Source organism: Oculina patagonica, chromosome 10 (assembly GCF_052425735.1).
Source record: "Oculina patagonica isolate OP01 chromosome 10, crgOcupat, whole genome shotgun sequence".
NCBI classification, from domain to species: Eukaryota; Metazoa; Cnidaria; class Anthozoa; order Scleractinia; family Oculinidae; genus Oculina; species Oculina patagonica.
The window spans coordinates 10983594-11005691 of record NC_135767.1 but is presented as its reverse complement, the minus strand read 5'-3'; the positions used below and the strand labels follow the sequence as shown (position 1 = coordinate 11005691).

The window sequence follows — 22098 nt, the reverse complement described above, 5'->3', positions numbered from 1 at the left end:
AAGGCCTACGACAAAACATTCCTCCCTTTCTCTCCGTATATCCTTACTACTTATCCTATAACTGTCCAATTTTTAAACGAAAATGATTTGTGGTAGAAAAAATTGACATCATCTTTACGTCACAAATGACAAACCTAGTAAAGAATCTGGAATTGTTTTCAAACACGAAACTCTCTAAGACTCGGATCAGTGAAAACAACATAAATAATGTTTTCATGAAGAGGGAAACATTGAAAATTGTGTTTTACTTGTTTTCCTTTATTTTATTTTATTTTCTTAACTTTGCCTCCAATGTTTGAACGGACTATGTGTTCAAAACTTTAGCCTTTTTGCATAAAATATTTTGCACTAGATAGTTTTTAATTTGATTTTGATTTTTTCCATAACTTGACTTGGAAACCTGATATGCAGATGTTTACAGAAATGTAACATGACGCTCTGTTCTAATTTTCTCAGGAAAACACTGGGCTTGGAGAAAAAGATTGCGAACCAAATCAAAAGGTATCGGTTTTTTTCACTACATTATTATTGTTTTCTTTTTTTTTTTTTTTTTTCAATTTGATTCAATTCAAATGCTTCCTACCGCATTCACCCAATCTAAAATCTCACATCGAAAGTTTAGACCGGAGCTAATAAAACCTGCTCTTGTGGACTGTCTTCTTTGCGCTGTTTTGTTTGTTTGTTTTTACGTGTTTTTTTTTTTTTCGTCTTTTTTTATTATTATTTTCTATACAGAAAAGAATCGGTTTGCACAGAGATGATTGTTTTCTTTCATTAATATTTACAGTTCTTGGCTTATTTGTAACAAGTTTAACGATCCAAAGAGCCTACGTACGATGAATGAAGGAAATATTGCATGGTTTTTAAAATATATTTTTCAAATAATGATAAATAAAAAGTGGCGAATAGCTGCTGGGTAGATTACCTGGGCACGGTGAAAATACGGAAGAAAAAGGTATTGTCTTTTCTTTCCATATCAGCCAATACATGAATCACTATCGCCGAATAATATTGTTTATCCATAAAGATTCCAAAATAAACGTGTTCTTGAATTTAAGCTCTGGTACACTACAAGTGATGGAGTTTTATTATAAAATAGAATACAGTCTCGCAAAGCTGACACGATCACATTACACATGTTTGGTCACAAACTTCAGCCAAAGGTCATACAAAAAATTACCACATATTAATTAAACATAATTGAAGTTTGAGATAAAATTAAATAAATAGTAATAATAATCTCCACGCCGAGATAGCGTTAAAACTTCTTCTTATTGGGCGGCAAACAAGCCCAGGAATTGGATTTTTGAATCGTTGTGTAATTATTGTTTTAATATTATTAATACACATTAAAAAAAGTCCTGAATGATTTTTTTAAGTAAAATATGGATCTTCTAATGAACAGACAGATTTTAATATACAACCAACCTTCACTTGTATCATTTTTTGTGGCCCTTGGTGTCACAAACAATCCCTTAATGTCACATGTCACCTTTCTAGGAGTCTTGGGTGAAACTATATCAGATGGAAGATGACGATGATGCCTTGGGAAAGGCAATGGAACTTTCTCGTACAGAGCATCGGCACAGTCAGGGCTCAACTGCAAGCTCACATGATCATAAAGACCAGCCGATGTACTCGAATCCACCTGCTCTCGAAGAATCGGTAACTTAGCTATGTTAAACCTTAGAATATTAGGAGTTTGGTTCGTTAGTTTGTTGGTTGGGTAGTTGGATGGGTGGTTGGTTTGGTAGTTGGTTGGTTAGTTTGGTGGTTGATTGGTTCGTTGTTAGGTTGGGTGGGTGGTTGGTTGGTTGGTTGGCTGATTGGTTGGTGGGTGGGTGATTGGGTGGTTGGTTGGTTTGTTGGTTGGGTAGGTGGGTGGGTTGTTGGTTGGTTGGTTGGTTGGTTGTTTGGTTGGTGGGTGGGTGGGTGAGTGGTTGGGTGGTGGGTTGGTTGGTTGGGTAGTTGGGTGGTTGGTTGGTTGGTTGGTTGGGTGGTTGGTTGGTTTGGTGGTTGGTTGGTGTTTGTGTGGTTGGTTGGTTGGTTGTTTGGTTGGGTGGGTGGGTGGGTGGCTGGTTGGTTGGTTGGTTGGCTGATTGGTTGGTGGGTGGGTGGTTGGGTGGTTGGTTGGTTGGTTGGTTGGGTGGGTGGGTTGTTGGTTGGTTGGTTGGTTGGTGGATAGCTGGGTGAGTGGTTGCGAGGTTGGTTGGTTGGTTAGTTGGTTGGTGGTTTGGTGGTTGGGTGGTTGGGTGGTTGGCTGGGTGGTTGGTTGGTTGGGTGGTTGGGTGGTTGGTTGGTTTGGTGGTTGGTTGGTTGGTTGGTTGTTTGTTTGGTTTGGTGGTTGGTTGGTTGGTTGGTTGGTTTGGTGGTTGTATGGTTGGTTGGTTGGTGGGGTGGGTGGGTGGTTGGTTGGTTGGTTGGTTGGGTAGATGGGTGAGTGGTTGGTTGGTTGGTTGGTGGGTCGGTGGGTGTTTGAGTGGTTGGTTGGTTGGTTGGTTGGTTAGTTGGATGGATGGCTGGTTGGGTGGTTGGTTAGTTGGTTGGTTGGTTGGTTGGGTGGTTGGTTGGTTGGGTGGTTGGGTGGTTGGTTGGTGGGTCGGTGGGTGTTTGGGTGGTCGGTTGGTTGGTTGGTTGGTGGGTGGGTGATTGGGTGGTTGGTTGGTTTGTTGGTTGGGTAGGTGGGTGGGTTGTTGGTTGGTTGGTTGGTTGGTTGTTTGGTTGGTGGGTGGGTGGGTGAGTGGTTGGGTGGTGGGTTGGTTGGTTGGGTAGTTGGGTGGTTGGTTGGTTGGTTGGTTGGGTGGTTGGTTGGTTTGGTGGTTGGTTGGTGTTTGTGTGGTTGGTTGGTTGGTTGTTTGGTTGGGTGGGTGGGTGGGTGGTTGGTTGGTTGGTTGGTTGGCTGATTGGTTGGTGGGTGGGTGGTTGGGTGGTTGGTTGGTTGGTTGGTTGGGTGGGTGGGTTGTTGGTTGGTTGGTTGGTTGGTGGATAGCTGGGTGAGTGGTTGCGTGGTTGGTTTGTTGGTTAGTTGGTTGGTGGTTTGGTGGTTGGGTGGTTGGGTGGTTGGCTGGGTGGTTGGTTGGTTGGGTCGTTGGGTGGTTGGTTGGTTTGGTGGTTGGTTGGTTGGTTGGTTGGTTGTTTGTTTGGTTTGTTTGTTGGTTGGTTGGTTGGTTTGGTGGTTGTATGGTTGGTTGGTTGGTGGGGTGGGTGGGTGGTTGGTTGGTTGGTTGGGTAGATGGGTGAGTGGTTGGTTGGTTGGTTGGTGGGTCGGTGGGTGTTTGAGTGGTTGGTTGGTTGGTTGGTTAGTTGGATGGATGGGTGGTTGGGTGATTGGTTGGTTGGTTGGTTGGTTGGTTGGGTGGTTGGGTGGTTGGGTAGTTGGTTGGTGGGTCGTTGGGTGTTTGGGTGGTTGGTTGGTTGGTTGGTTAGTTGGATGGATGGCTGGTTGGGTGGTTGGTTAGTTGGTTGGTTGGTTGGTTGGTTGGGTGGTTGGTTGGTTGGGTGGTTGGGTTGTTGGTAAGTTGGATGGTTGGTTAGTTGATTGGTTGGTTGGTTTGGTGGTTGGTTGATTGGTTGGTTGGTTGGGTGGTTGGGTGGTTGGTTAGTTGGTTGGTTGATTGGGTGGAACAGTTGTTGGTTGGTTGGTTGGTTGGTTGATTTGTTGGTGGTGGGTGGGTGAGTGGTTGGGTGGTTGGTTGGTTGGTTGGTGGGCTGGGTGGTTGGTTGGTTGGTTGGTTGGTTGGGTGGGTGGGTGGTTGGTTAGTTGGTCGGTTGGTTGGTTGGTTGGGTCGGTGGGTGTTTGGGTGGTTGGTGGTTGGGTGGTTGGTTGGGTTGTTGGTTGGGTGGTTAGTTGGTTGGTCTCGTGGTTGGTTGGTTGGGTGGTTGGTTGATTGGTTGGTTGGTTGGTTGGTTGGTTGGTTGTTTGCTGGGTCGGTGGGTGTTTGGGTGGTTGGGTGGCTGGTTAGTTGGTTGGTTGGTTGGTGTTTGTGTGGTTGGTTGGTTGGTTGTTTGGTTGGGTGGTTGGGTGGTTGGTTGGTTGGTTGGCTGATTGGTTGGTGGGTGGGTGGTTGGGTGGTTGGTTGGTTGGTTGGTTGGGTGGGTGGGTGGGTGGGTTGTTGGTTGGTTGGTTGGTGGATAGCTGGGTGAGTGGTTGGGTGGTTGGTTGGTTGGTTAGTTGGTTGGTGGTTTGGTGGTTGGGTGGTTGGGTGGTTGGCTGGGTGGTTGGTTGGTTGGGTGGTTGGGTGGTTGGTTGGTTTGGTGGTTGGTTGGTTGGTTGTTTGTGTGGTTTGGTGTTTGTTTGGTTGGTTGGTTTGTTTGGTGCTTGGTTTGGTGGTTGGTTGGTTGGTTTGGTGTTTGGTTGGTTGGTTGGTTGGTTGGTTGGCTGCTTTGGTGGGTGGTTGGTTGGTTGGTTGGTTTGGTGGTTAGTTGGTTGGTTTGTTTGGTGGTTGGTTGGTTGGTTGGTTGGTTTGGTGGTTAGTTGGTTGGTTTGGTGATTGGTTGGTTGGTTGGTTTGGTGGTTAGTTGGTTGGTTGGTTGGTTGGTTGGTTGGTTTGGTGGTTGGTTGGTTGGTTGGTTGGTTTGGGGGTTAGTTGGTTTGTTTGGTGGTTGGTTGGATGGTTGGTTGGTTTGGTGGTTAGTTGATTGGTTTGGTGGGTGGGTAGTTGGTTGGTTGGTTGGTTGTTCGGGTGGTTGGGTGGTTGTTGTGGTTGGTTGGTTGGTTGGTTGGTTTGGTGTTTGGTTTGTTGGTTGGTTGGTTGGCTGGTTTGGTTGGTGGTTGGTTGGTTGGTTGGTTGGTTTGGTAGTTTGTTGTTTGGATGGTTAGTTGGTTTATTTGGTGGTTGGTTGGTTGGTTTGTTTGGTGGTTGGTTGGTTGGTTTGGTGTTTGGTTGGTTGGTTTGTTTTGTGTTGGTTGGTTTGGTGGTTGGTTGGTTTGGTGGTTGGTTGGTTGGTTTGGTGGGTGTTTGCTTGGTTGGTTGGTTAGTTGGTTTGTTTGGTGGTTGGTTGGTTGGTTGGTTTGTTTGGTGGTTGGTTGGTTGGTTGGTTGCTTTGGTGGGTGGTTGCTTGGTTGGTTGGTTGGTTGGTTGGTTGGTTGGGTGGGTTGTTTGTTGGTTGATTTGGTGGTTGGTTTGTTGGTTTGGTGGGTGCGTGGTTGGTTTGTTTGGTGGGTGGTTGGTTGGTTGGTTGGTTGGGTGGGTGGTTGGTTGATTTTTTGGTTGGATGGTTGGTTGGTTTGGTGGTTGGTTGGGTGGTTGGTTTGGTGGTTATTTGGTTGGTTTGGTGATTGGTTGGTTTAATGGTTGGTTGGTTGGTTGGTTTGGTGGTTTGTTTGTTGGTTGGTTGGTTGGTTGGTTTTTTTGGTGTTTGTTTGGTTGGTTGGTTTGTTTGGTGCTTGGTTTGGTGGTTGGTTGGTTGGTTTGGTGTTTGGTTGGTTGGTTGGTTGGTTGGTTGGTTGGCTGCTTTGGTGGGTGGTTGCTTGGTTGGTTGGTTTGGTGGTTAGTTGGTTGGTTTGTTTGGTGGTTGGTTGGTTGGTTGGTTGGTTTGGTGGTTAGTTGGTTGGTTTGGTGATTGGTTGGTTGGTTGGTTGGTTGGTTTGGTGGTTAGTTGGTTGGTTGGTTGGTTGGTTGGTTGGTTCGTTGGTTTGGTGGTTGGTTGGTTGGTTGGTTGGTTTGGGGGTTAGTTGGTTTGTTTGGTGGTTGGTTGGATGGTTGGTTGGTTTGGTGGTTAGTTTATTGGTTTGGTGGGTGGGTAGTTGGTTGGTTGGTTGGTTGTTTGGGTGGTTGGGTGGTTGTTGTGGTTGGTTGGTTGGTTGGTTGGTTTGGTGTTTGGTTTGTTGGTTGGTTGGTTGGCTGGTTTGGTTGGTGGTTGGTTGGTTGGTTGGTTGGTTTGGTGGTTTGTTGTTTGGATGGTTAGTTGGTTTATTTGGTGGTTGGTTGGTTGGTTTGTTTGGTGGTTGGTTGGTTGGTTTGGTGTTTGGTTGGTTGGTTTGTTTTGTGTTGTTTTGTTTGGTGGTTGGTTGGTTTGGTGGTTGGTTGGTTGGTTTGGTGGGTGTTTGCTTGGTTGGTTGGTTAGTTGGTTTGTTTGGTGGTTGGTTGGTTGGTTGGTTTGTTTGGTGGTTGGTTGGTTGGTTGGTTGCTTTGGTGGATGGTTGCTTGGTTGGTTGGTTGGTTGGTTGGTTGGGTGGGTTGTTTGTTGGTTGATTTGGTGGTTGGTTTGTTGGTTTGGTGGGTGCGTGGTTGGTTTGTTTGGTGGGTGGTTGGTTGGTTGGTTGGTTGGGTGGTTGGTTGATTTTTTGGTCTGATGGTTGGTTGGTTTGGTGGTTGGTTGGGTGGTTGAGTGGGTGGGTGTGTGGCTTGCTGGTTGGTTGGTTGCTTTGTTGGTTGGTTTGGTGGGTGGTTGATTGGTTGGTTGATTTGGTGGGTTGTTGGTTTGGTGGGTGGTTGGTTGGTTGGGTGGGTGGGTGTGTGCGTGGTTGGTTGGTTGGTTGGTGGTTGGGTGGTTGGGTCGTTGGTTGATTTGTTGGTTGGTAAGGTTGTTGGTTGGTTGGTAAAGTGATTAGTTTGTTGGTTGGCTTGATCGTTGGTTGGTTGTTTGATTGGTTGGTCACCTATCGACTAATATCCAACCCTATTAGCCAAACTTTACAGAAACAGAGATATTGTTTCCGTTTCTTAACCCTATTCAGACCGGGCTTTTTTTGGTCTTTTCAGAGCGGCGGGGGGCGGATTCCGCCCCCCCCCCCCCCCCCTCCGTAACTTCCAGAATATTTAAGCAATCGCAATGAAACTTACAGGATAAATAGTATGTCCCAAAATCTATCTTTTAGTATATGTCACGTGGGATGATGACGTCACATCACGTGACAATTACATCATAATGTCAAAACAGCCGCCATCTTGGATTTGCCATCTTGGATTTCGAAATTTTTCCAAAACGTCAGAAAACCGCCCAAAATTACTGGAAAATACTCAAAACGAATAAAAATGTGCTTAAAACCCGTAAACAGGTGAAAGTAATTGCTTTAAAGTTATTTTTCATTAATACAAACACGAAAATTACAAATTTGGGAAAACATGCCTGTCAAAATGCCGTTGCCATGGTGACGTCAAGTTTCTGACACAACAACCTACCCTACCAAATTATTCCCAGATAAATTTTAGATAAAGTCGCAAAGTTTGGCAGCGTTTGGTTGAATATTAAAAAAAGTTATAAGCGTTCAAAGTCGGCGCGGGCACTTTCCCCCCCCCCCCGGTCTGGATAGGGTTAAATTCACCCTAACGACTTTTTTTATTTTCTGGACTTCCAAATGCAGCGAGTTCAATCATATAGAAAAGAGACAGGTCAATCAAGAACATCGCCACCGTCATCTTTAAAACAGCCTGGAATGGGTTTAAAAGAGCAAGTTAAACATGTTTCTCCTGGAGGTAGGGTACAATTGCTTTCTATATAAATGCAAATATGCAAAAACCACAGTGTAACAGCTAAGTTTTTGAAACTGAAGAAAAAGTGATCTACCTTTTTTCTGTTTTCATTGCTTTTTAATCTTGCAAGTGACATGTCAGAATCAAATTAAATTGTTCACGAGGTTTTGATTTCAAAAATCACTTCCACTAGTTTTACAAACCTGGGTGATTTGGTTTCGCTACAATACTTGCAGCGCAAACTGATATAATGTTGTAGCATCGATCCTTTAAGAAATAAGTGCTGGAAAGTGCTGAAGATTGTTGTCAATACAACTTAACACATTTTTGTCACTTTCTATGACAGGAGCTTATGCTTCAAGGAAAAAAGAATTAGCAATTCCACTTTGTTTGCCTAACAACTTTGAGTGGGACCCACAGACTGGCAAGTGTATAAAAACAGGGGACGAGCGTTCTTCGCTGTATGTGATCGAGGAAGCGCTCGAACAACTCAGCAATGTTAAAGGTAGACGGATTAATTTTCACCATTATGGACGGCTAACAGCAAGCTTAAGTTGCAACTCAAGCAACTTACATTGTTATGCTTGGACTTACGGCATCGGGAGACCTCACCAAAATTGGAAAAGCCCAATTATCCACATTGTAAATAACTTAAAAAGCGCTATTGGATATCGATAAAAACGGCACTATATAAATAAAGCATTATTTTAATATCATTCTTTTCATATTTCAAAGCAAATTAGCCTCGTTGTCTGCCCGGGGGAGGGGGGGGGATATATTGTACTTATGTCGTTTCTCCTAAAATCGGCTCGTCTAAGCAGTGTAATATATACCTGCGCCAAAATCACATTATAGAGCCAAGTTATGGAATAATGATTTCGATACTAAAGTAATGTTAAATGTAAGTAGTTACCCGATAACTTGACTTAACTACGCAACTACGTAAACCATGCAAGCAGTTTTCTTATAATAGCACCGAAATTGCTAAAACTTTAACATTTTCACCACAATGCTGAAACCAAAGCATGATCATTTATGTCATCAGACATAATAGGAAGCCATCTGAAATTTTTTAATCTTGTTTGCCCTCGCAAGCTTCGTGCCTAATTTGCATTATAACGTAAAAAACAAACATGGTGAATAAGGCATATTGGGTTTTGTACACAGTAATATATAACTGGTCACAATTTCTGGTCGACACCTATTCCTGTAATTTAACCTCTCCACTTCACTTTTGTACTACCTCTTAAACTACCGTGTGTATATCGTGGTATAAATTCTACGAGTCTTCCAGTATGTCTATCAATATGTATAAGAAATACAACAATTTTTGAATAGGTCCCGTGTGCGTGGTGTCCATATCGGGCCCATTAAGGAAGGGAAAGTCTTACTTGTTAAGTGAAGCTTTCAATCAACCAAACGTGTTTCCTCTTGGACATGAAATTCATCCAGAGACCATGGGAATCTGGTTATGGATTGTACCTGAAAAGTACAAGGTACGATTATTCACATTAAAATATTTCTTTGTAAACATCATTTTTTACAATAACTGAGAAAAATTCCCGCGCGCTGGTTGGTTGGTTTTCATTGTCATTATGAGTATACACGCATGAAACTCGTTGCTGACGCAATCAGCGAAGGTTTTGTCAAAGTTTTCAGCACTGACTTCGGCGCCGTATTCTTGATGAGGCGAGAATTATATTACACCACAAGACTAAAAGTCGTCAGTGAAGAAATCATCTAAAATTTACTGGTTAAACCTTAAGCAACTATTGCAAACTGAGAGAGTAAAACATTAGGATGTTTTTTGATGAGGATTCAGACCTGAAGATTGGTGGTGAGCGGGAATATGTGCTGTCAATGGATTAAAGAAACTGAACCACGTTTAAGCGGATTATTTTGTGAACACTTTCCCCTGGATTTAAGGTTAGTTGAGCAATTCAAATTTTTCCTTGTAATTTGTGGCCGTATTCTTACCAAACTTTTAATTTACGAGCCTATGATTCTCCGAATTACAGCGAAGAAATTTTGAGTCTGCAGCAGTGCCGCAATCGCATCTTCCTCGTGCATTTCCTCCTGCATTTCTTTCCTTCGCTTAGTTTTGGCTTTTTGTTATTGTAAAAAAACAAATTGACATCAGTGTTAAATGCGTCTGTCCTGTTATTCATGATAAATTTCGTCATACCATTGTCAAAGTTTGTTGTAGATACACTCGCCTAGCGGCTCGTGGATCTTCAACACTTTGACAGTTTTATGACGCAATATATCTTCAATAAGAGGACAGACGTATAAATAACTGCAGATGTCAATTTGTTAAGTATTGTAAATTGTACCGTGTTTTGAGAGATTCTGTTCGTCGAAGCCAAAATAGTATTACTAAACAACATCTTAATTTGGAAAAAAAACTTATTTGCATTTTCTTTCGACTTATTTACATACGCCAATAATTTAGTTGTGTATGTAAATTAGGTCATACAATGTACTTTTTCAATATTGTTCACACAGGATTCCAATGGACAAGAATTTACACTTGTTCTTCTGGACTCTGAGGGAATTGGCGACACTTCCAGTAAAGACCGTGGTGATCGACAGATCTTCACTTTGACTGTTTTGCTGGCGTCTATGTTGATATACAATTCACAAGGAGTACCCACTAGAAATGATGTGGGGGAGCTGGAGTATCATTTCAAAAAATATTTAAATATATATTCTAAAATGATTCGAAAAGGCACTTTCCTTTTCCAGTAAACATCCCATTTTAATAATCACCCTCGATAAGTGTCCTCCCTTGAGCTCATTAAATAAAATATAAAGGGCCCCATGCGTATTGCAGTATTTAAATCCCATCCCACCCCATGAATGAACGCTGTTCTTTCTAGTGGGAGCAAAGCATGAAAAATAATCAGTCTAGTTAAGCATTCAGATTGGCTCTGCATAATGACGATCTCGCAATGAAAGAACTCCCAGTTTTGTTTTACTCGCCACCCAAGCTGGTGTTACGCTTTGTTACCTGTGGGAGTTCTACGTGGCACGTCTAAAAAATATATTTATGTTACGTTTTATACTCTTCTAACTTACCAGTCGCATAACGTACCAGTCACATTCACTTCTTCAATGTAAGTGACAATAGCATTTACAGTAATAGTCACCGTGAGCGTCAACTTGACAATAGCAATGACAGAGACAATACATAACTTAGTCACAAGTGGCAACTTGAATGATCGTTAATTAATACAAAACAATTCAATAGTTATAGTTTTTCCTTAACGATGAAAAGCTTTATCGTTAACCTCTCGCAACAGATTCAGATACGATCACAGTCTCGACGTTCAAGTGGTTATAAAGATAGCACATACTTTTGTAACACATTTCCTTACTTCTTTTGGCTGCTGAGAGATGTGACACTATCCATTCCAAAGGAGTATAAGGATGTCAAGGACTACTTTTTGAGAAAGGTAATAATTTGTAGCAACTGCAGAATACAGGGCAATTTTATAAGTAGTTCCGCTTATGAGGCTCAGTGGCTCATCATTTAATTCACTGAGATGTGGTCACAGATATAAGAACGCATATGTCAGAATGAAATTTAAAATGTATATAAATGTGTTAATTAAGTCTGTAGGGCCATTTAGTAGCGGAGGTGCTTGGTTTGTTATTCAAGAAATGTGAAATCTTCACCATTTTTTCTACTCTCAGCTAGCAAAATTCATATGCCAATTTATACCCCCAAAGATGGCCATAGTCCGCGTCGTGTTGACTTACATTTTTAACCACCAGTACGTTGCTGATGACTTTCAAAAATTATAGAAGAATCGTGACATTGAAAAGACAGCTATTATCGGCCGATAGTATTATATCTTAATCTTTTTTAGTTTAAAGCACGAGTAAGTTGTTGATGACTTTCTAAAATTGTGGGAGAATGGTGACAATGAAAAGACAGCTATCATCGGCCAATAATATTATATCTTAACCTTTTGTAAGTTTAAAGTGAATGATTAACGCATTGGCAAACTACAGAAAGTTGGCAAACTCATCCCTTTACATTTGAAACTGGCCTCAAATCACAACATGCATGCCCGCCGTAGCGCAAAAAACATGATCATAACTAATAATATAGATAGATGAAATATATTATATACGAACAGAGTGGCATCAAAGTTCCTTCAGTATATTTAGATAGTTAACAGTTCCGCAGGCACGGCGGAGCCGGGGGGGCTGGGGGGGGGGCTTCCCCAGAATTTCCGAAAAATAAAGACTTACTAAGAGAAAAGTCTTTTTAGCCCCCCCCCCCCCCCCCATTTCAAGTCACTAGTCAGCCCCCCCACTTGGAAAATTGCTCCGCCGTCCCTGTTCCGCAGTGTTGGATAAACTTTAAACTTTATTTTTCTTTAGGTTTTTAATGAACAAGATTCGTCATCTTCAGGCCGTGAAAGCAAGGATGTAGTTGACAGCATCTTAAAATTTTTCCCTGGTTTTGACGCGTTCACTTTACCGCCTCCATCAGTTGATTCCGAAATGATGCAATGCATAAACAAGAACAAGGATCAGCTCAACCCTGCGTTTCTGAGAGGTTTAGACCAGTTCAAGGTCAAGATGAACAACATTTTAGCACCTAAACGCAGTTTCAATGACAAAGAGTTTGTCACTGGAGAAGGTAAATACTTTGTCCTCACCGTTTGCCTGGTTTGCCTACTAAACTTGTCTTTCTGAAGCTTAAAAAACTAATTTTTAAAGACAGTTCTATTTCATCTTGCTTTAAAAAAGAGAGGGAGGGAGGTAGGGGAGGGGACGGGGGGGGGGGGGGAACCAGGATTGATCCTGATTCTGTTTGTTGCTTTTGCTTTTATTAGCCCTTGCCACCCTTGTCAGTACCTACGTTGCGGCCTTGAACACACCTGGTGCTGTTCCAAACGTCCAAAGTGCTTGGGAGACGTTCCTTGAGAAAAAGTGCTCAGAGGCAGTTGAAGCCGCCATACAGCTGTATGAAAGTACAATGACGTCCCAGCTGGATGGTGAATTGCCATGTGACAGTGAAGAGATTCGACGAGTTCAGCAAATAGCGGTGGAACAGTGTATGAAAGCATTTCAAGAAGGAACTGTTCAAATATCTGCTGCAAGTAGTGAAAAGTATTTGGAAGAGCTCACGGTAAGAAGGTTTTTGTTGAATAAAAACCCAAGGAAGTTAACTGTGCAGTAATCAATATGTTAATACCAAACACGAAACGGTTTCGTAAATAAATATATGAATAAGTCGCACGTTCGAGCTGCGGATACGATGACAAAAAGTGAATGAATGTTTCAAGCAATTTATAAAATTAAGCCTGAGCTTAGCGAAAAAATTCACCTTTTTTGAAGATTGTTCATTTTTCTACACTGGTAGATAGTACATATTTATTTTACAGAAAGTTATTGCTCAATTTAAAACAGAGGAAAAATGATAGGTTATACAGAAAAAAAACGCTGGGGGGTTTAATTGAGAAAATAAGGTATATTGGTTTCTTGTCTGTCTGATTCAATAAATTACTCCCGTCAGAAGAGCCAATCAGAATGTTATTAAGTTATTAAGCTACAAACAGTCATACATATTTTTGTTCTTCAGAAACACATGGAAAACGGTTTGAAGCTATGGCAAGAAAAAAACCGACAACTTACAAAGGAGTGCTGTCACAGACTACTGCAGTACCTCAAAGAAAAGCATTTGGATTCCATTCTCAAGCGACTGAGAGGACCGCAAGGGTCTTCAGTCAGTTTCCATCAAATAGAAAAAAGCTTCCTTGCTATTGAACAGGACTTTCAGAAGCAAGCGCGAGGAGCCAAGGATGTTTGTGCTCAAGAGTTTTTCAAGTTCCAACCGGTACGTTAATGCTTTGACCCCTTAACTTAAACTTTGGATTTTCAAAAATGGTAATTACGCTTAAGGTATTTCTACTTAATTGCATTGCGCATCCTTGCTGCGCATAAATTTTCGAGTCATTTAGCGCGCGCACACAGAACACTAGGTACCAGATTTCCTTCATGCTAAGCTCGGTAGAGAAATAAATGGTCGTTTTCTTCTAAACGAGGACGGTGACACCCATTTTTGAATGAACTCATTTAGAAAACAAACACCATGTCACAAGGTCGCCTACAATACATCGCAATTCAAAGAAAAGTTTAAAATTCTACATTAAGATATTTTTATTGGAATGCCGTTAGGTACTGCTGTTAATGTGCGCACGTGGCAAAATCTTTAATTTCTTTCATTATCTTAATTCCTGTACAATAAGAATAGTTTATAATATAAGATCAACGTCTAGAGATTTGTTGAGCTAGACTAATATCAAGTATTGATTTTTTTTTCTTGAAACGATAGTTCCCCATTCGGATTACTAGGGTTCCTACTATATACCTTGCGGGTCGTATATTTACTATAATGGCCATCCATTTTGCACAAAAACAAGCGTTAATCGCGACCAATTAGTCCGAAGCTCAATTTCAAGATGAAAACGTCGACAGTACCTTTCACTTTGAAGTAAACAATTTGCTCAATCTTTTGGACATACATAGAAATAAAATGGCAGACCATTTTTAACATTAATGCATGCATAATTTTGCACTGCAGGAACTGCAGTTAGAAATGGAGAAACACAAAGCTCACTTAAAGCAGCTAAAGGATTACGATGAAAAATTGGCTCAAGAAAAGAGAGACAAAGCTATCAAGGAGAAGGAAAGGCAACGGATACAGGTAAAAAAGTAAATGTACTATTTCCGTTCTTAGGACCTTGATAGTACTGATTTTGCTCGTAATATAGCAACAATACGAGCACCTAAATGTACATAAAGGCACTTTTGCTTCTGATTAGTTCTGCTTTTTTTGACTATTGAGAAATTTTCTCTGAAAATTTAACGAATAGCCCCAACAACACAATAAGAATACCAGGAAGTAGGCCCTCTGTAAAATCCTTTTGATGCTTAGATAAAGGCTGGTGATATTCGAGTAGACAAACAGCAAGGGAACAACTCCAAAAAGAATCTGTAGTGAGAAATGTAACGTTTACCAATATGCACTGTTGTTTGTCGCATGACTTCAACACTTGGAATGTTGATAGCGGCGTTTCGAACACTCAAAGTTATCATCTCCTCATTCTTCGTGTGTCTGTACGTCTGTACCAATGCCGATAAATACATATATTTGTTGTTTCTTTTCAGGAGGAAAATGCACGTTTGCTAGAAGAACACCGCACAAGACAGAAAGAGGTTTGTTTAGCGCATTTGTTTTTCTATATGTTTTTAGTTTGACTAACCGGTACTTTTTGTCCTAATATATATTATCCTAGACATGCATTATCATAAAGAAGCCGAAATTAAAACTAATTGCTTATACTTATTAGCCAATAATTAGGAATCATTTGTTTATATCTCGATTAGGGAGGAGAGTGAGTTGCGCTAGGCTCAGGATGAATATAAAGTTTTGGAGTGTTTTGAAGTATGGAGAGGCAATGTTTTGAATAAAGAGGCGATCTTTTTTGGCATCAAAAATATAAAAGGCGACATATTTTTCCAATGTCATTGACTTAAAATTGCATGTGCTTATGACGGCATGCGATGAAAAAAGATACAATAAGGACTCTTAATTTCCGGTGGCCTGTTTGTCTATCGCTTTTGTCATTTTTCTCTGTCCTTTAGTTTTAAACACGTCTGAAAGCGTTTTGATCATTCCTCGCGAAGCGAGGCCGAAGGCCGAGCGTAGCGGAGTGTATAATTTTGTCCCTCAAAGGGCTCAGGCGGGATGAAATCTCGTGTGGAGTTTACGGTCATATATATTTGTGAGCTTGGTGTGTGGCGGAAATGACGTCACACGGCCGCGCGCTGGTGGCCTAATGGTGTGAGGCGTCGAACTTGAAATCAGATCTTCGGGACTGAGGGCGAGGGTTCGAATCCGGCTAGGGTTTTTTTTTATTATTATTATTTTTTTATTACTTTTTTTTGTGGGTTCCAATCCTGAGCCTTTCATTTTTATCGTTTTTCTTTTCGGATTAAAATAACACTGATTTCCACATAATATAAATCACCAAGGGAAAAGCCCTGGGAACGAGGTTGCTCAACGGCTATTCAGGCTATAAACCTTTCATCGCCATCAGGGGCGCGCGAGCGGAGGGTTCGAATCCTCCTGCCGTTCGTTCTTCTTTTTTTAATGCCCTCAAATAAATGTCCAAAATGCGACGATTCCAATAATTTGTCGATGATTTGGAAAATAGCCTGCGCTTCCCAACGCTTTATACCTCTTTACGAACCAGAAAGAGCCGCCATCTTCAAAGCGGAGTAGACCCTGGGAACGAGGGTGTCGCGGCCATGCCCGTTACGAGGCAACAATAACAAATCACCATTAAATATGCTGATCTTTCACCAGCGCAAGCATTTACCTGGCGATTTGCATCACACCCGCGATTTCCACTCCTTATTTATACTTATTTACCACAGTGAAGTGAGTTCGATTCGAGCCCGAAAAGCGGCCCATTCAAAGCGACGAAGTCGCGAAAAACGAGCCACGCAAGTCGCGATAGGTCAACCGTCCCGGCGTGTTAAATTAATAAAGACGACGGACTTTTTCTAAAGTCTAGCTTGAGTCTAGCTGAGATCCCCCACCACAGCAAAACATGACAAAATGATGTCAAGATGCTGTTGCGTTCTTGTAATTAAATGATTTACCGTATCAAAATTAATAATCATCCAAAATAGAAAATTAATTTCCAATCAAATGTCTGAATTGTAGAAAAGGATGAACAGCAAAGAAAAACCGATAAACAACGTCGAAACTTCGGGGGCAACCTAGTGTCAGCTATTTCTAGTCATATTACACTATATACCAGAACAAAGAAAAATGCAAATTTGTACCAAGGGGAAAAATTGAACTACAACATAGCCAAGCAACGGTACATTTTTGGCGTATTTTGGGGAGGAAGTAAATAATACCCATCACTTTTTTCTAGATGGAGATTTTAAAGAAAAAGCAAGAAGACGACATAAAACGTCTGAAGGAAAAGTATCAAAAGGACATGAAAGACCAAGAAAATCGGATGCAGAACAAAATGAAAGCAAAAGTAGACGAACTGCAGAGAGACAAGGATGCCATTGTCAAACAAAACAAAGGGATGAAGGATGAGATCCAGCAAATACGCCAAGCCGTGGACGAAAAAAGTCATCAAATAAAAAAGATGAAGGTGATTTTTTTACCAAACCGAAAATATCTGGAAGTTTTAATAATAGAATGAAAATTAAGTTCTTACAGATTTGTTGATCTAAAGCTGGTATTTTAGGTTAATCGTTCTCCACAGGTTTCGTTAGATTTTGGTTCTAGTCCCCGCTGCTGACTGCTTGAAAATGTGCGAATATTGTCAGAAGAACAATATCTTGTTTTGTTGGGTTCTACGAAAGAGAACGTATTCTGGAACGTGCGATGTCCTGTGCACATACTGCGCATGCCTCGTTTTCAGATTATCGACCTCGATTTAATGGACGTGCACACGTGGACTTGCCACACACGACAACGCATACAACGTAAAATTTGTTGAATTACAAGGGCTTCTTTCTTCTTTACTGACTAATTTTGTTATGTTTTATTGCGGAATAAGGCGAAAGTCGAGACGTCTTCGGATGTTCCTAGCCTCGAAAATCTTGCTCAAAATGCAACAAAATGCTCGAAAGGAAAAAAGTTGCTTAAAGGGGAAAAACTTGCTCGAAATGTGAAAAGTTGCCAAAAAGGTGCCGAGCAACTTGTAGAAAGCCCATATAGCGACGTCTGGTGAATACATTAAACAACAATTGTCGTTTTGTTGTCAACCTTCTCGTCTTCAATGACTAATGTCCATGCTGCTTCGGTGACTCAAACAAAGTGTGTCCTGATCAGCCATTTTACACAGCAGTCTTTAAGCGACATGGGAGGCGCGGTGGCCTAATGGTTAGCGCGCTCGACTCCGAGTCGAACGGCCCGGGTTCGAGGCCTGACCGGGGCGCTGCGTTGTGTTCTTGGGCAAGACACTTTACTCTCACAGTGCCTCTCTCCACCCAGGTGTATAAATAGGTACCGGCGAATTTACTGCTGGGGGGTAACCCTGCGATGGACTAGCATCCCATCCAGGGGGAGTAGCAATACTCCTAGTCGCTTAATGCTACGGAAACCGGGATAAGCTCCGGCTGTATGGGCCTCATGGCTCGGAGACAGACTTTTACCTTTAAGCAACATGACCACGGCCAGTGGACGCAAAATAAATCCGGCTACCAAGTTGTTTGTCTCGGCGGTAAAGACACTATAAATCTATGGAATTGTTTTCAGGCTCCAGGGCTATTGCATCATTCTATCATGTGTGATTTTAACACGTACCAGTGAATTCTGGAGGACAATCGTGTAAAGCGGGCGAATTTAAAACACACAAAACTGACTCCAACACACTCCGCTAATCTATGATTATTACAAGTAAATACCTCTTTTAAATTAAGATAGGGTTATAGTTGATTTGAACCTAGTCGGCTATTATTCAGGGGCACCCAACAGACCGTTTCGGTGTATATCTGTTCGGAAGACCTATAATTGCCTGCGATTTTCGGATTAAAGTGTGATGAAAAACTGGAGATTTCTACAGCTCAAACTTTCGTTTTGGACATGAAAAAAGGCCAGCTACGATTTTCGGGAACGCAACAGCGGCTCGTAAATTCGGGTAATAATATTTCATTCCTTAAACTTTTCTGAAGTTTGAAAGTTCAGCTAGCTAGCACATCCGAAAAGATTAACTTTTCTTAGCGTTTAAAAGTAAGGCTTTTTAACGTTTAAATAGGATACTTATAACGTAAAAACGGTGTTCCGACGCCTATGGTAAAATTTTCTCGTTTGGTGCCCCTGATTATTCTTTAACACAATATCCTGTTTCTACCCAACAACTCGTCTATAGATGTCCTCAGCCTCAATGTACATGGCGGTGGTCGCAATTGATTTTGGAACCACATACAGTGGCTTTGCGTTTTCGTTTAATGACCAGAGCGGTCAAGAAGGAATCCACATGAACAGGAATTGGGGAAACGAAGAAGGACGCAGCACCTTAAAAACTCCAACATCGATTCTTCTTCGTCCCAATATGGAGTTTGATTCGTTTGGATATGACGCTGATTACAAATATGCTCACTTTACGCATGGGGAAGATAAGGAGTATTATTACTTGAAGCACTTTAAAATGGAACTACACAAAACAAAGGTTAGCTTAAATGACTCGCCGACCGACCGACCGACCGACAGAGCTACTGACTGTGAACTAACATTGTAACCGCCGTGTTCTACTCATTTCAATTCCAACTCGAATGAATATAATATACCTTACCTGACTGACGGACGGACGGACGGACGGACGGATCGACCGACCGACCGACCGACCGACCGACCGACCGACCGACCGACCGACCGACCGACCGACGGATGGCCTGACTTTAAACTGAAGGACGAACGGACGACGGAGGAATAGACGGACGGCCGGACGGACGAACGGAATACAGGCCAGTTTTCTGTTACAAATTTTAAGATTAGTACATTGTATAATTCGTAGAAAAGTCATAATCATTGATAAAAATCGAAATTTATAAACAAGAAAACAAGGCAACATTACAAGTATTCATCTTATCTCATTTCATCGTCTCATCTCATCTCATCTCATCATATCCCAGTTCATTTCATATTATCTCCTCTCCTCTCCTCTCCTCTCCTCTCCTCTCCTCTCCTCTCCTCTCCTCTCCTCTCCTCTCTTCTCTTCTCTTCCCTTCTCATTTCTTCCCTTCTCTTCCCTTCTCTTCCCTTCTCTTCCCTTCTCTTCTCTTGTCTTCCCTTCTCTTCTCTTGTCTTCCCTTGTCTTCTCTTCTCTTCTCTTCTCTTCTCTTCTCTTCTCCTCTCGTCTCGTCTCGTCTCGTCTCGTCTCGTCTCGTCTCGTCTCGTCTCGTCTCGTCTCGTCTCGTCTCGTCTCGTCTCGTCTCGTCTCGTCTCGTCTCGTCTCGTCTCGTCTCGTCTCGTCTCGTCTCGTCTCGTCTCGTCTCGTCTCGTCTCGTCTCGTCTCGTCTCGTCTCGTCTCGTCTCGTCTCGTCTCGTCTCGTCTCGTCTCGTCTCATCTCATCTCATCTCATCTTATCTTTCCGTCCAAGCTAGGGTTGAGGGAGGAGTCTTAGTATATCTTTCACGGTATAGAAATACCGGTTCTTATTTTTGAACATGTATTACGGGTGAAATCTTGCATATAACATGTATAAGATATAATTCCCTGTCCTCAACACATTTGGCTCTTTTTTTATTATTTTTCAACGTCATAGGACTTGGATCGAACCACTCAGCTGACAGCTGCCAATGAGAAAAAGGTTGACGCTATGATTGCGTTCTCGCTTTCGATGAAATACTTGAAAGATGAAGCGGTTAAAACCATACGTGAGGTAACTCAAGATCAATTTTACAGCGCCAACGATTTTCAGTGGGTGTTAACTGTGCCTGCAATATGGACAGCGGCGGCTAAACAGTTCATGAGAGAAGCAGCGTACAAGGTGAGCTGGAAACGTGTCACTAACGGACTTTTTAAAAGCACTTAAAGCTATGTTGATGATACTTGATGTTCCAAAGGCAACAGTCATTTGGCAGGCACGTTTACCCATTTTAAAAATGGTCCTGTAACCAGGTGGTTGATTCATGATTAAAAATAAAACACGTTACTCTGGTTAAAAATTTGTTATGGAGTGTTGGTAAAATATCCGAAATGTCCCAACGTTTCGGCTAAAACTTAAGCCTTCATCAGGGGTAAGTGATATGTGAATTTATAAAAAGCACGTTCTTATATAATATGCAAATCGAAAGCTAATTATGTCTGTCCTTAAAGGCTAAATTTAGAAATTCGTGCGGTAAATGCATGCCGTCATCGCGGTTTAGCGGATTCTTGCAAGTATTAATTTCCCAAGCCTCCAAAATACGTCTTTTGCGCCAATTTGTGCTTGTACGTAGGATCTTTGACGATTCCCAAGAGATGGTGTGGCCAGTTGACTTGTATGAGTGTTTATGAGTGTTTCAACTGCTTTTTGATGCTCTTTGAGTCGGGTGGAAAATTTTCGTTTCGTTTCTCCGATGTAGCTTTTGTCACAAACTTGACAGGGAATTGAATAAATTGCGCCACGAATCTAATCTTTTGGAACTGGATCTTTTGGTTTGGGAAACAACTTGCCGATGGTTTGGTGTGGTTTTGAAGCAACTTTGATATTATAATTGCTTAAAATTCGCTTGATTGGTTCCGTAGTACCCTTGACGTACGGCAAAATGCAGAAACCTTTTTTGTCATCCGGTGCATTTGCAGGCGTTTGTTGAGAAGGTCGTTTCGGTTTGCTAACATCAATCACAAAGCGCTTCGGGTAGCCATTCGCCCTGAGTGCCGCGGTCACATGTTTCATTTCCTTTGACTGTTGATCAGCAGAAGGTGGAATAGTTTTTGCACGATCAGTCAAAGACTTGACCACAGCCCTTTTGTGAGCAGCCGGATGGTGGGAGTCAAACGAGAGATATCTTTCTGTGTGTGTCGGTTTGCAATAGACTTTAGTGGAGAGTTGGCCATCGTCTTGTCGACAGACAGTGACGTCAAGAAAGTAATTTTCCGTTCTGTTTCTCTTTCCACCGTAAATTGGATGGATGGCTCGATATTGTTCAAATGATTCTGTAAGGTTAGCACCAGGTTGGATTTAACAGCGGCACATACATCATCTACATATCGTTTCCAAAAACACAGTTGGGAAAGGGAGGTGGATAGTGCTCGTTTTTCAAGGTCTTCCATGATCAAATTTACCTATGTTACCGAAAGTTTGTCCTTCTTCAGTTTTCTTTTTCTCTTCTTTCCCAAGTACTACTAAAGAGAACTAAACCTTATTATTTTATGTTTACAGTAGTGCCAATGACGTCTCAGTTATGACGCCAAAATTACGTCACACCATACAAAGAGTCCGAAATCTAAGATCTCTCCTCTAGGATTTCATTTTTCTTTTTCAATAATGTCACAAAATTACCAATACGATACGATAATCCATATTTCAACACGGACAACTCTTCAGCTATAAAAAAAATTACTTTACATTATCGTTACAGAACAGAACTCACAACCGTAAGAAGGGTTACTTTGGATAAATACGACCCTTTCAAACATCTATTTAGCTGGTATGACAAACATTGATTTGAAAAAAAAAATGAACCCCCCCCCCCCCCCCCCCCAAACCTAATGCAAAAAAGTTAAGATTAAATCATTAATGCTGAAAATGGTTGTAGTTATTTAGCAACAGCAATGACGTCACTTAGATATATTTATTTCAGTTGATAACCTAAGCAAGCGGACTCCGAACGTCTAGTAAGATATGGAAGGTTTTCACACGAGAAAGCAACGTTAAAATGTTTCCAGTTGGGGCAAAACAGGGTTAATAGCGAGTCTGAGGTGTTTTGTTTTATTTGTTATTTTTAGGCTGGAATTGCTTCTCCGGATAACAAGGAACAGTTAATAATCGCTTTAGAACCTGAAGCCGGTGCAATATTCTGTAAGGAGAGAAAGATGAAAGACTTCGCTGGCCAAACAGGAGATGCAAATGTGTCAGATGTCCTGTTTCGCCCTGGGCTAAGATATGCGATGATGGACATTGGAGGTATATTTAATTCTCT

The 22098-nt window shown here is 41.7% G+C and overlaps 1 protein-coding gene across 3 annotated transcripts in view; it reads left to right on the top strand.

The window, feature by feature from the left end:
• The window catches only part of LOC144628468 (uncharacterized), a 29609-nt gene that overhangs the window by 5990 nt on the left and 1521 nt on the right, over window positions 1-22098 (top strand). For all 3 annotated transcript variants that reach the window (XM_078486564.1, XM_078486563.1, XM_078486562.1), the window contains exons 4-19: window positions 457-501; window positions 1501-1665; window positions 7307-7418; window positions 7762-7920; window positions 8754-8911; window positions 9921-10093; window positions 10693-10870; window positions 11808-12069; window positions 12266-12561; window positions 13015-13269; window positions 14017-14139; window positions 14604-14651; window positions 16385-16615; window positions 18341-18640; window positions 19737-19961; window positions 21905-22082. In XM_078486564.1, coding sequence (XP_078342690.1) covers window positions 457-501; window positions 1501-1665; window positions 7307-7418; window positions 7762-7920; window positions 8754-8911; window positions 9921-10093; window positions 10693-10870; window positions 11808-12069; window positions 12266-12561; window positions 13015-13269; window positions 14017-14139; window positions 14604-14651; window positions 16385-16615; window positions 18341-18640; window positions 19737-19961; window positions 21905-22082 — 2908 coding nt within the window. The remainder of the gene's footprint in view (window positions 1-456; window positions 502-1500; window positions 1666-7306; window positions 7419-7761; window positions 7921-8753; window positions 8912-9920; window positions 10094-10692; window positions 10871-11807; window positions 12070-12265; window positions 12562-13014; window positions 13270-14016; window positions 14140-14603; window positions 14652-16384; window positions 16616-18340; window positions 18641-19736; window positions 19962-21904; window positions 22083-22098) is intronic.